Genomic DNA, 13,670 nt, shown 5'->3' with positions numbered 1-13,670 from the left:
TTTATCTTCAGTTCATCTAAGGCTGTGTCTGAATAAAGATGTAGTTTCCCAGATAGCAACATTGTTTCGGCCCAGATCTCTGCCCACATCTGGCACTTGTGGAATGCGGATCTGGCCCACATGCAGCGTGGAATGACGGCACTTGACTGGACCGCTCCTGTTTGCCAGATCTGGGCCACAAGCAGGCCATAGCAATGCCACATGTCAGCCAAGAGCAAAGAAATAAACCAGAACTGGACCTTATCTGAGCCACAAAATCTGTGTATATTAAATATAGGGTTGGGTACCGAAACCCGGTTCCAATAGAGAACCGGTTCCGACGTAAACGGTAGTATCGAGACCGAATAAGAACGCAACTTTCGGTGCCTGATTTCGGTGCCTGACTTTTTTCACCGCCCCCTATAAAACATTGCGGCACGAATGATCCAATAACAAAACATCTCCAGTTAACCAGCAGAGCATTCATTTAGTTCGTTTGTTAAATAAGAGACGATCTAGCGCTGAACTGTGTTTTTTAAATGATCAAAGTGCTCGTTGCCGCTGCGATCAGTGGCTCGGATACAGTGTTTTCTCTTGTGTCACCGCACTTTCTTCACTCGGACGCGCGCTTCAATACGTTGCAGAGATTGATCTATTTATGAGGCGTCGTCTATATGAGTATGTGCGCGGAGAGTTTGTGTGTGCGTGCTCGCGTCTCAGATGAGTATGTGCGCGAGTTTGTGTGTGTGTGTCAAGTCAAGTCAAGTCAAGTTTATTTGTATAGCGCTTTTCACAATACAGATTGCATCAAAGCAGCTTCACAGTATTAAATTAAAATAATACAACAAAGTTTGTTTCAAGAGGAATTTATTGATTGATAAAATTAAATTAAATATCCCCAAAATATCCCCAACTGAGCAAGCCAAAGGCAATAAACCAGAACTGGACCTTATAAATGTAATAAATGTGTGTGTGTGTGTGTGTGTGTGTGCTCGCGTCTCAGATGAGTGTGTGCTCGCGTCTCAGATGAGTATGTGCGCGAACCCAAAACCTCTGACACTCTTGACTAAAGTTCAAGTTCAGCTGCAGTGTTCCTCTTCGGGTAAGTCTAGTATTTTAATGCCAACTGCAAATCTTGCATATCAAGTATGAAGTATATGAAGTATATTTATATGAGGCTATTTCTGCTCAGTGTCAGATATTTCTCTGTTTTGTAAAAGTCTATAATATATAATACGTAATATATATATATATATATATATATATATATATATATATATATATATATATGAGAAGACAGAATTTTGATCTTAACTTAAGTGTTTTCGGCTACATCAGTAGCCTTTTAAACGGCACAGTTTTTAATCAGAAATCAGAAAATCTTTTTCAGAAAACACACACAGGTATTATTTTTTTGATAAAGTGTGTGCGGTTTCGTTTTCTTAAGTACCGGTTTAAGAACCGTTTAAGCACCGGAACCGTTTGAAAAATACCGAGTAGGTACTGGTATCGGATAAAACCCAACCAATACCCAATCCTAATTAAATATGAAGTCATCTCAGCCTTAATAAGCCTGTTAACAAGCAGAATCACTGAAGGAAAGAAGAGAACAGAAAAAGAGACGAGCAGAAACACAAGAACTACAACTGACTTAAGAGACAGTCTTAGATGAAATCAACTGAAGAGAAAAGAAGACATTAAATCTGTGAAGATCTCAGCAGAGGAGGATTAAACAACTCCACAAACAGCATTACCAGCTTCACTTATTACTAACCAGACTGACTTTATTTCTGTCAGACGTCTACATACGTTTTTATTGGGAATTAACAGGTGTTTAACTCTAATGTGTTTCATTTGAAGTCACCATAACAGTGATTAGTGTTTCCATTAGTTGGGCTCTTAACTTTTATTATTTCTTTGGTCTTTTTTTGGCCGCTGTGACAGAGTGTTTGTCAAACACATTTGCAGCAGCAAAGAAAGCTAAAGAGAAATGAGATCAGGTGATGATGATTACCTGTTGATGGTTTTATAATCATCATGAAATAACTAGTGATGGGATTTATGGCTCTTTGAGGGGATCCGGATCTTGGCGATCCGTTCCTATCAAAGAGCCGTTCAAAAGAACGGCTCTTTTGGCTCTTTTTAAATATTTAGTCAGTTTTAAGAAGCCAGCTTGGGGGCATCTCAGTTTATCCTGGAAATAATCACTGGGAGGAATGATGAGGTGAGATTTGTAGTCAAATAATTAAAACTCAGATATCACACACCAATATCTGAGTTTGAATTTATTCTGAAATATTGATTATTACCTCATTTTTCATGTGTGGACTATATTCCATAGGGTTGCACAACATCCCTCTGCTTAGACAGTGACATCACTATTTTGGATTTACCTTTAGTACAAAGTGTGTGCATGTGTAAAGCTACGTTGACTTATGTTATTCATACAATACCTACTCACAAATAAACATCAAAAACAAAGCCGGCTGCAATGAATTTCTGTGCAAAACAGCTTTTACTACAAACACTTCCACACAAGAACATTGTTATCACACAAGAACATTTTGATAGAAAACCAAAAATATTTAAAGTTTTAAATATATACTGTCGATAAAATTTGAATAAATATAATGGAAATGTCTACATACAGTCCACTATTACTACTGTAAACTTTGCAAATAGGACATCAGCCCCTTCAAGTCTTAAATGAACAATAACAAAGTGGGCTGCAATGAGTGTCTGTGCAAAACAGCTTTTAGTGAAAAATGTCTATACAAGAACAGTATCACAAAAGAACATTTTGATACATAACAAAAAATATTTAAAGTAGACATATACTGTAGATAAAATTAGAATAAATAAAATGGAAATGTCTACGTACAGTCCACTATTACTACTATAACTACTGTAAACTTTGCAAATAAGAGATCAGCCCCTTCAAGTTTTAAATGAACACAACATGCAATGTAAATAAATACAAAACAGTTCCTTCCTTTATGGCTTTTTCTGCCTCTCTTTCTTGTCCTTGGGCAAATTTGCATTAAGGAAGACAAGAGCTCTGACCTTTTTGGGCTTAAGGCGACTTCTCCTCTCTGAGATTATCTGTCCAGTTTTCGAGAATATTCTCTCAGAGGGAACTGATGTCGCCACAACACAAAGCTTCTTGGCCATCAGCTTGCTAAGCCTGGGGTAAACAGGGGCTCGACTCTCCCACCACTTGAGGGGATCCTCATGTGTTGGAAGAAGAGGCTCCTCCAGGTAGGCTCGCACCTCCATGACAGCATCGGCGGTTGGATTCCTGGCTTCCACTGTTCCAGCTACCTGCTCATAGGGGTGGGAGATATAACAATGGGAGATATCATTTTTATGTGATTAGATTAGATTAAATTAGATTCAACTTTTGTCATTACACAGTGTAAGAGAACAGAGTAATGAAATGCAGTTTAGCATTTAATTAGAAGTGACAATAGTAGATTTGCATATGTACAGTATGTGCAGTATGTACAGATTAAATGCAGTGATTTACAGCTAGTGGAAGTTTTAGACTGAGATATCAGACTGATTTCATTCTAGAGATTTTTAGAGAAAAAAATGTGAATTGTTGTTGCCACCCTTACTTCCTCATGGAAATAGCTCCAAACTATTGATCCAGCACCACTGCCTGCTCCTTCCAGTCCTTCCACAGCTGGTTGCTGTTGGATGGGTGTGCCACTGCTAATTCTTGCTGCTGCAGTTGACAGCCTTTGAAATGTCTCATCTGCTGTTTTGCCATCAGGGAAGGCCATCCTCTTAAAACGCAGGTCAAGTGCAGCAGTCTCTGCTAGTATGTGGTTGGCATGAATCCTGTGGAATCGCGATGACATACTCGCACACAGACTGTCGATCACACCTTGTGCTGTCGCTGTTGTAGTGTTTCGCCGGAAATCAGCGGTGGCTCTTTGAAGTCCCCTGGCCAGCACTATGACCTTCGAGGCTGTCAAGTAGCTGGTAAAAAAAAAAAAAAAAAAACCTTAATGTTACAATTTTAAAGCTGAAACAATGATAAATATTACAATGTATTAAACAGATATCTATTGTGGTATCAAATATCCATAATTTTTTATCAGGAAATTGGCATGCAGGCTACAGAAATCTACTGACAATGATATATACTCCAGTGTATTACACAGATTTCTAATATAGTATAAAATATTCATAATTTACTATCAGGTACTATGCATGCATGCTAAAGAAATATACTGCTGTGCAACTGAGCAACATACCTTTCTGCACTGAGTTCCACAGTGACTTCCTCAAATGGTTGCAAGATTGTGCACATTTCTTGCACTGTGGTCCATTCCTCCTGGGTCAGGTGGCGGACAGGTGCATTGGTGACGGCCAGGGTGGAGATTATGGCATTTTTACTGGCAATAAAGCTTTTCAACATGTAGTAGGTGGAATTCCACCTTGTAGGACAATCCTGTTTCGGTCGGAGCTCCTCCATCTTCATTTGTAGTTGAGTCTCCTTCAGTTTTTGTGCCCCCACGGTGCTTCTGTGAAAGTATTCCACTGCCTCTTTCACCTTATCAATGATGGGCTTTGAAGCTTGCAGGGCATCTCTTACCACCAGGTTAATAGTATGGGCCAGGCATGGTAGGTGCATCCATCCAATGGTTTTTATAGCCTTAGTAACATTTGCCGCATTATCGGTTAGGCAGCACACTACTTTCTTGTCCACCCCCCACTCTGCTGCAACACTAAGCAGCTGTTGTGCAAGGTTGTCTGCTGTGTGCCGCTCACTGAATTCAAAACAGTCCAGGAGGCAGGAGGCCACACGGAAATCCTCGATAAAATGGCAGGTTACAGACATATATGATGCTGTCGTTCTTGAAGTCCAACAGTCTGTGGTTAAACAGACAGCTGGTACTTTTGACACCCTTGTCTTCAAAGATGCTGTCTCCCTGTCATACATATCCGTGACCTTCTGGGCTAGTGCCTTCCTACTTGGAGGAATGTAGGAGGGGTTGAGCGCCTGTGAATATTTTTTGAATCCTGTGTCCTCCACTATTGAGAAAGGCTGGAAGTCAGTGGCTATCATCTTTGCCAGCTCTTCGTCTATCTTCTCCTGTCTTAATGGGGTCAAGACAGGAGGTAAATATTGACTGATGGATGTCTGCTTTCTTTTTGGTCGTGCCTGGCCAGGCGATGTGGTGGGCCCAGTGGGGTCAGAGGCTGCTGTGGCTGCAGTTGCACTTGATGTGGAGGCAGAGGAGGCAATGGACACATCAGTGTCACTGTTGTTGTCTGAGTCTGGCTCTGCTCTCAAACCTGTGACCTGCAGTGTTGGGTGTTGAGTCTTCAAATGCCTGTGTAAATTATTTGTTGACCCAGACTTAAATGAAATGACTTTTTGACAAATGCTGCATTTAGCCTTACTGTTTTCTTCGCGAGAAAAGTGCACCCAAATGCTGCTCCTTTTCCTCTGGCTCATTTTCAGACGTGTCACGTGTGTGTCTTCTTCCTTCGAACGACCCGCTATTACTGACGTTGGCAGTTTGGCACTGAGACGGTTTTTTTTTTTTAACTGGAGTAAGCACGTGACGGCAGCGACCCAATGACAGAGGCACGCAGGGTTTTTTTTCCACTGGAGTACTCACGTGAAGGATGCGTGCACAACTATCATCATGCTGTTAGGCAGTAGCACCCCTGCACTGGGTGCGCCCCTCCCCTATAACTGTTCTGTCTCGCGGAGGAGCTAATTTGTGTGCATCTGTGTGAAACACGCATAGGAAAAAAAGAAAAGAACGAAAGAAAGAACGGCTCCCCTCCAGCCGCGACTCGGCTCCCATCGTTCATGTTTATGAGCCGTTCAAAAGAATCGGTTCGTTCGCGAACGTCACAACTCTAGAAATAACCTGTTTCACTGATGTCTTTGGAATCTAACAATTTTGTTGTTCCATTAATATTTTCACATCACAAACCCTGTGTTACTGGCATCATGAGATCCAGCAATATTTCCACAGTAAAGGCCATTGCACACTGAGTCCGAAATTTTCGTATGCGTTTTTTCGTGTTCGTCAGCCTTAAAATTCGTCACGCACAGAAACCTTGCACACTGAGTCCGATGCGTATTTATTAAACCTTTGCGGGAAAAAACGCAAAAAATACAAAATGGATTCGTCAAGCAGTGAGGATGATTTTGTTTTTGTTGCCCTCTTTCTTCTTAAAAAGAGAAAAAGAAAGAGGAAATATTGGGTCCATCCAATCCTGAGATTGCGCAGAGAGGAAGGAGAGTTTCACCTCCTTATCAAGGAGTTGCGAAATTATCCCAAACGATTCAAAATTTACCTCAGAATGTCAGTGGAACAGTTTGATGCTTTGCTAGCGATACTGGAGCCAAAAAGAAGACCACCAATTTCCGTGAACCAATCGATCCTGAAAAGACACTGGCAGTAGGCTATATGTCTAAGGTATGGGCGCGCGCGCGAACACACACACACACAAACACACACACACACACACGCACACACACACACGGCCGGCGGAAGCGCTGGGCAGACAGAACAGCTGTATACAGGTTATATTTTATACCCAAATAATACATGATTAGTAATCGAATTGGCTGCTCAATCCATTGTGGATTTTGTCGTTCGCTTGTACGGTGGCTCTGAATTGTCCAAAAAACCTCTCAAAATACTGGCTGTGGATGCGAAAAACGCAGAAAATCGAACCCGATCCGAATTTTTTTATTACGGACGAAAGTTTCGTAGACAGTGTGCAAGCGTGATTGACATAACGTGAGGTCGAATATTTTTTTTAACGTGCGAAAATTTCGGATGCGAATTTCGGACTCAGTGTGCAATGGCCTTAAGGAGGTTGTAACGGTCACCAGCTGGAGTGCCCTTGAAAGCCACCAGAGGGCACTCCACATCAGACACTCACGTTCACTCTCAGACTACATTTCCCATACTCACTGCCCGGACTCATCTCTGATCACTCATCACAGTCACCTGTACCTCATTATCACTGATTGCATTCACCTGTGTCCCATCACCCTGTTAGTCTGTCTATTTATACCATGTTCATTCATTCACTCACCGCGAAGTCTTGTTTTAGTGTTACACTGCAATTCTGAGCATTCTCTTGGTTTCCTTGTCTCTTGGTTTTTGGATATCTTGCCCTGTTCCCTGGATTACTCTCTTGCCTCTGGTCCCTGCCTGTTTTGTTTGTTTGTTTGTTTGTTTGTTTGTTTCTTTTGTTGGACTGCCTATCTGTGTATGACCCTTGCCTGTATCTTGGATTACGCCTCTGGATTGCCCTCAAATAAAGCTGCACTTGGATCTAAACCTTCGTGTCTCGGAGCAGTTCGTAACAGAGGTAGGGTAGGCCATTGTATGTTTTGTTTCTCTTTTTTTTTTATTTGTAGGGAAGTTCCTTTTCTCGTGGGGAAGTTAGTTTCTGTTGGTTTATTGTAAACTGTTTGGTTGTTGTTTCTAATTTCTCTTTTAAAAAAAAAAAAAAAAAAAAAGTAGACATCAAGATTTAGCGTATGAATCTCAGCAATGGTGACAAACCATATATTCAGATAAACAGATCAACTCTGAACATAAGCTCATTATTTATTCATGCAGCAATGCTTGTTGGGAGCCATGAGTGCACTACAACATGCTTTATATTTGTCACCATTTTTGAGATTCAAAGACTGATTCTTGATGTCTATGTGTCTAAGAAATAAATAAAAAAAATTCTATAAGAACAACTTTTAAGAAATCTTTTGAATCACATTGTAAATGTTACAACAATTATGCTGCTCAAGTACAGTACTGCTATAATCAATAAATTAAACCTAACTAAAAAATTAGCCTCTATAGGAGTTCAGCTATTCAGGTCAAATGATTGAGAAATAATGATTACGTTAAAACACAACCCTTATGTTCAGAGTTGATCTGTTTATCTGAATATACGGTTTGTCACCATTGCTGAGGTTCATACGCTAAATCTTGATGTCTACATGAATGTCTACATTTATTTATTGATTTTGTGTCAAAACAACTACTAAGAAATCATTTATATTTAATTGAAAAGGCTAAAAATGTTATGCTGTACAAGGACAGTGCTGCTATAATCAATAAAGTAAACCTAACTCAGAAATGATGCTCTCAGTGAGTTCAGTGACTCAGGTCAAATAATGATTATGCTAAAACACAATCAACACCATCAGATCACCTTTTCTCTTTATTCATCTGGCTATTATAAGTCAGTTACAACAGCCAAACAAAATCTGAAGTTGAAAAAGTAAAGGTCATGAGCCCAACTAAAGCAAACACTGATCACCATAATGGTATTTAAAATGTGTGCTTTTCTCCTTCAGTGATTCTGCTTGTTAACATCAGGTGTCTTCAATAATGTTCAGTCATCACTCAATCAATCACTTCATTATCTCATTAACTTTAACACTGCTTCAGTGTTAAGCCTGGTTCACACGGGAAGATTTTAAAATTGTCGGCCGATTTTCCAAACGGGTATAACAGTTTTGGTCGTACAGTGTGTGGTGCGCAGCCACACGGCAAAATCAACACATCACATACAAACCGATTTGACTCCCGAGCATTCCCAGGTCAGACGGGAAATCTCGCAAAATCCCTCGAAATCAAACGTGACTTCAGAGTAAACAATCATGGCGGACGAAGAGGATGCAGTGGCGATAGTTTGTAGTTTGTTTTTAACCGGAAAAAAAAACGTTATCAAAAGAAAAGGCGATGATCTCCGACGTCCACCGGACTTTCTGGTGCGCCATGCCGCCGGCTGTTTTGATTTTGTTTCCCGGTGCTTCCTCGTCACCTCGCTTTCTGATTGGCTACACGCCACAGTCCACAGGCCGCGTGCTCGTTTGTCCCCGGGGGACACCAAACACAAGAAGAAATCGGGCCAAATAAATCCAACATGTTGGATATCCCCGATATGAGATCGGAGCGGTCCCAACGTCCTTCCGAGCAGACGAGAGCAGTCTTAACACACCACACACGGCAGGAATATCTGATCAGATTATTTTACGATAATTGGAGCATCCTTAAGATTGTCGGAAGGGGTGAATCGGGGCTAAAATCGGCCTAATTATCCTGCCGTGTGAACCAGGCTTTACTTATAACACTCTGAGTGTGGATTATATAAACACTGAGCAGAGTTAATTTAACACTGGGGATTTTGCTGTGATGCTTTTACCTTACTTTTCACCGTCATATGCAAAATAATAAAATATCTTGATATTCTAGTGCAGACTTACAAATGTTTTAAAAAAAATCAATAATTCTTGAAAAATTATGAAAATATATATTCAAATATGTACATTTATAGTTTTCTCTCTGAAAATCACATTATTTAACTGCCACACTATTTTAGGAGTCATTTGCCACCACAATGGCAACAAGAACGCTTGCTTACAGATCTACGCTTGCTTACAGATCTACGCCTGCTTACAGATCTACCACAGGCTCAGCTCTACTTTCACTCGTTCCTACAAGTCTACACCCCTACCAGAAGCCTACGGTCGGTCAATGAGCGACGGCTCGTCACAGAGAGCCACAAAATCACTCTCCAGAACATTCTCATTCCCGGTTCCATGCTGGTGGAATACTCTCCCCACCCTCATCCGGAATGCAGAATCCCTGACAACATTCAAAAGACAACTGAAAACTCAGTGAGCACTTAACCTCATAATAAAAATAATTTTAAAATGTTTTCCCTTTAATTCTCCCTTGTCTGGCTTATGCTACTCTGAATAATGCCTGAACTTTGTATTTTGAGCACTTCTTGCATTCTTTTTGCCTCTTCACGATGACTCGCTTACTTTAGTACTAATTTGTAGTCGCTTTGGACAAAAGCGTCTGCTAAATGACTAAATGTAAATGTAACAAGAAGTGTTTGATTTCTTCTCATCATGGAAATGGACAGTAAATAGTCGGGATGCAAATGTTTAAATAAACTACATCAGTAAAAAGTGTTAAAACCGCATTTTTAAATATTTAAATATTTTGACAGTGCAACAGAATTGCTTCTGTTTTTTATTTGCTCATTAAAATGTACCATTGTTCTTCCATAGTATCATACATTTGTAGATCATGGTAACCCAGGTAACCATACATGGCTCTTCACTACCACAGTAAAAAAACAAAAAACAAACAGTAGCCCAAAATTATGTATATCATTTTAATTTATGTAATTTTGTAGAGGCAACAGTGCAAAATTTTAGCCACACCGGCACGAAAAAGAGTTGCAAAAAAGGTCTGGAGCCCCGATTTACAGTGGATCGCTATTGGCAAGTTAGGGCTATTTATAGAATGAATTTATAGAATAGCGGGCAACTCAAGGCCCCTACACGGGCTACCAGGTGTCCGCGGGCAGTAAGTTGGAGACCACTGACGGATCCTCTCCCGTGGCCTCCTGGGAAAGAAAAGTGTCCAACAAGAGCCCAACTAAAGCAAACACTGATAATAAATAATGATAATAAAACACCACAAAGCAAACACTGATAATAAACAATGATAATAAAACACCATAAAGCAAACACTGATAATAAATGTGACCTGATCCAGCAAAATGAGTCACAGTGACCCAATCTTCAAAATTGAGATTTTGGTATTAATGGAAAGAGGAGACCATAAGCTTTCAACTGATATCCTAGTCAAAGTCATACCTTGAATGGTTGTAAAGATATACACATTTGAATTATGGTTGTCTGCCCTCTTTTTCCAATTGAAAACCTGAGAAAATCGCTTTTAAAGTTTTTTGCCCGTTTTTTGTTGATATCTTTCAAAATCCATTGCATTTAAAGGGATGAACTATTTATTGTACAGCTTAATTTGACCAAAGACATTAATATATGCTATTATGCCAGGCTGAAGCTCAAATTATTTTACATTTTTTATTTGAATAAATAATTTAAAAGGCACTTTTACAAACATTTACTAAAATCAGAAAGATTGAACAGAGGTGCTACAGTTTTGCTTGAGAGAGGGGGTGTGTGTGTGTGTGTGTGTGTGTGTGTGTGTGTGTGTGTGTGTGTGTGTGTGTGTGTGTGTGTGTGCGTGTGTGTGCGTGTGTGTGTGTGTGTGTGTGTGTGTCTGTGAGAGAGAGAGAGAGAAAGTGAGAGAGGCAGAGAGACAAGGAAACAGAGAACAAATAATGTTAGCCTATGCAATCATATCTTTGTGTAGGCTAGTTGACAACAACAGTGTAACATATTCATAACGGAGATGCCAACAGTTAAATATTGGGTTAAAATAAATCAAACACATTGTAATGGATTCTCCTTGCAGATAAATACACTCACATAATAATTGCACTCACTCACATCCATACACGATAAATACCACAGGGCTGTCACTGTCATCAGAGGATAACACGTCTCCAGATCCAAAAAAATCACTGACTATAGCCTTAGCCACTCTTGATGACCAGCAGCAGAGCTTTGTTAGAAGCCTCCAGTGAGTTCAACGCTTTTGGCGACTTTGCTCTCTTTTGACAGCGACATTTCTCAAATTAATAATATTTAATCTTTCTGAGGAGATCTGCTAGCTTGTTTACACATAGCGCTACGAGTCTGACAGGAGGATGGCTGGACCAATCGCGTGCAGGTCAGTCGAAACGGGGCTTCCCATAGAGTGCCGAAGTAATGACGTCACTTTGTAGGCCAACCCGGAAGTTAGCGGCGCATGGGTTCCCTCGATCAAAAAGCAATGCATTTTCCCCATAGACTTTTGGAAAATCGCAAAAAATAAGATCTGTGTTCAACAAAGAGTTGTGACCCTTACACGTTTTGTCTATCAAGATAATCTTTACAAGTTAATCCAAAATGTATACATTTTGAAGCCTAAATAAAGCCGTCGGATATAAAATGCTAACGGTAGGCTATCAACGGACTACAGCACACCATGGTCGCGGATCAACGTCATCATCAAGCTTCCTCAAACTCACTCACTCGCTCGCTCATTATGATCTGCACTGTGTATGAACCTATGTTTTACAGTCTATGGTATGAACACTTATCCACTTTTTCATGAGAAATACTGCCCCTTCTGTTTTTCAAAAAATGTTAGAAACTAATTTTGTTTATGCGTGCCTCTCTGAGATTTTTTTAATCTTTTGTTAATGTTTTATTTATTCGTTTATTATTTTGTTAGTTTATATAAACCTTAATATTATTTTCTTTGTGATTAAGATTATTATGCCTGATCATTGTGCCCCAAATAAACTTTAAAGATTATCTTTCACTGTATTATGTTTGATTGTGTGTTTGCATACCATTTGCTAATTCGCCAGGAAAAAAAACGCGCTTTAACCATCTCAGAAGCACTAACGTTAGCTATGGCCGTATCAATTTCCATGTCCTTTTTCTTAGACGATAGAAAAACCATAGATCGAAGAGAGAACAACTATAAATCTGGACATGAACAGTGCAGCTTAGATGCTGGTTTACTTGCCGGTATTGTAAGGGCCAGCATGAGGTACAAGGTTAATCGAGTAAGTAAAACTAGGGAGAGATAGAGGAGTTATAATATGTATTTAAGATAACTATGTATTTAAGATAACTATACAAATAATCTCTGAACAAGCATAACGCAGTTCAATTCCAAACATTTAATATAATAGTTGTATATAATTATATATGTTGAATTTAAAGAGAATTGTCAATAGCAAATGCTTATTATAATATATTATAATTAAACCATATATGTTCCCTAAATAAACCTCATTTTGTTAACATTTTCTATTTTTATCTGGTAATCCACAAGCCCCAATGTGAGAGCCTGTGTAGTAAATTTTATCTCACATTCACATTACTGTGAGCTGACTGGAGTGTAGTTACAATAGTATACAAGTAGTATGCAATAGTTTAACATTTAATTTGTGTATTTGTCAGACAGTCAACTTACAGTGCATTAAGGCTATACATATCAGCGTGTTCTCTGGGAATTGTCCACGTTTATATAGCACATTAAATATAGTTAACATTTACTACTAAAATAACAAAGATTAATATCATTGCCTGCTTTAACTACCGGCAATGCTGTTTACAAATACAATCATATTATTATAGGTGGGTAAAAGCCAAGTTCACAAGGTGCAGGACCCACCCTATCTATAATTATATCCAAACAAGTTACAATAAAAGTCAATAAACCAGGTATTATTTTGAATATTTTAATTAAACACATTTCTCAACGTAACGTTAGCCTTTAATAAAACTGCAGCGGATCTAATCTATTAAACAGTGGCAAAGTAAACAAGCTTTTAGATATTTTAAGAGAAAGACAAAAGGTATTTTAGCTGTTGATTTGGTTATGAAAAACGTTTATTCTTGCTACTGCTAGCCTTTTTTACTCCATCTGGCACGAACCCAGAGTCTCCGCTGGATAACATCGGACGGAAAACAAACGAGATTTCATTCGATGACTTGTGGTTGCATCTCGGGACAAAACAAAAATAACGTTATGTAGGCTATATTAACTGAAAGGTAAACTTCTAAGAACGTGAAGCTGAAACGCGGGCTAGTGAGAGCTTTCATGTTTGTCATGATGACGTCTAAAGTCTCCGCCAAAGGATGTAGTCCCTTTTAGCAACTTGTTAGCAACCACCGTTTTTAAGACACAATAAAGTTTAAAAAAATCACAAGCAGGTTATAACTGGTGTGTTTTATGTCATAGATCAAAACG

At 39.3% G+C, this 13,670-nt stretch overlaps 2 protein-coding genes across 4 annotated transcripts in view; one reads left to right on the top strand and one right to left on the bottom strand.

The window, feature by feature from the left end:
• Nucleotides 1–13,670, top strand: part of LOC309493664 (uncharacterized protein) — a 174,188-nt gene that overhangs the window by 122,853 nt on the left and 37,665 nt on the right. The gene's annotated exons all lie outside the window — the stretch shown is intronic.
• LOC309495936 (E3 SUMO-protein ligase ZBED1-like) lies at nt 2,715–5,539 on the bottom strand. Its single transcript, XM_082165874.1, has 3 exons — nt 4,242–5,539; nt 3,597–3,963; nt 2,715–3,300 (listed from the first exon to the last, which is right to left on the bottom strand). Exons 1-3 carry the CDS (start codon nt 5,447–5,449, stop codon nt 2,974–2,976), a joined length of 1,902 nt encoding a protein of 633 aa, XP_082022000.1. The 5' UTR covers nt 5,450–5,539; the 3' UTR covers nt 2,715–2,973.

Source organism: Leuciscus leuciscus (assembly GCF_965113295.1).
Source record: "Leuciscus leuciscus genome assembly, chromosome: 3".
Taxonomy (NCBI): domain Eukaryota; kingdom Metazoa; phylum Chordata; class Actinopteri; order Cypriniformes; family Leuciscidae; genus Leuciscus; species Leuciscus leuciscus.
Note: the sequence above shows the minus strand (reverse complement) of the source record. Positions and strands in the feature narration are given on the sequence as shown.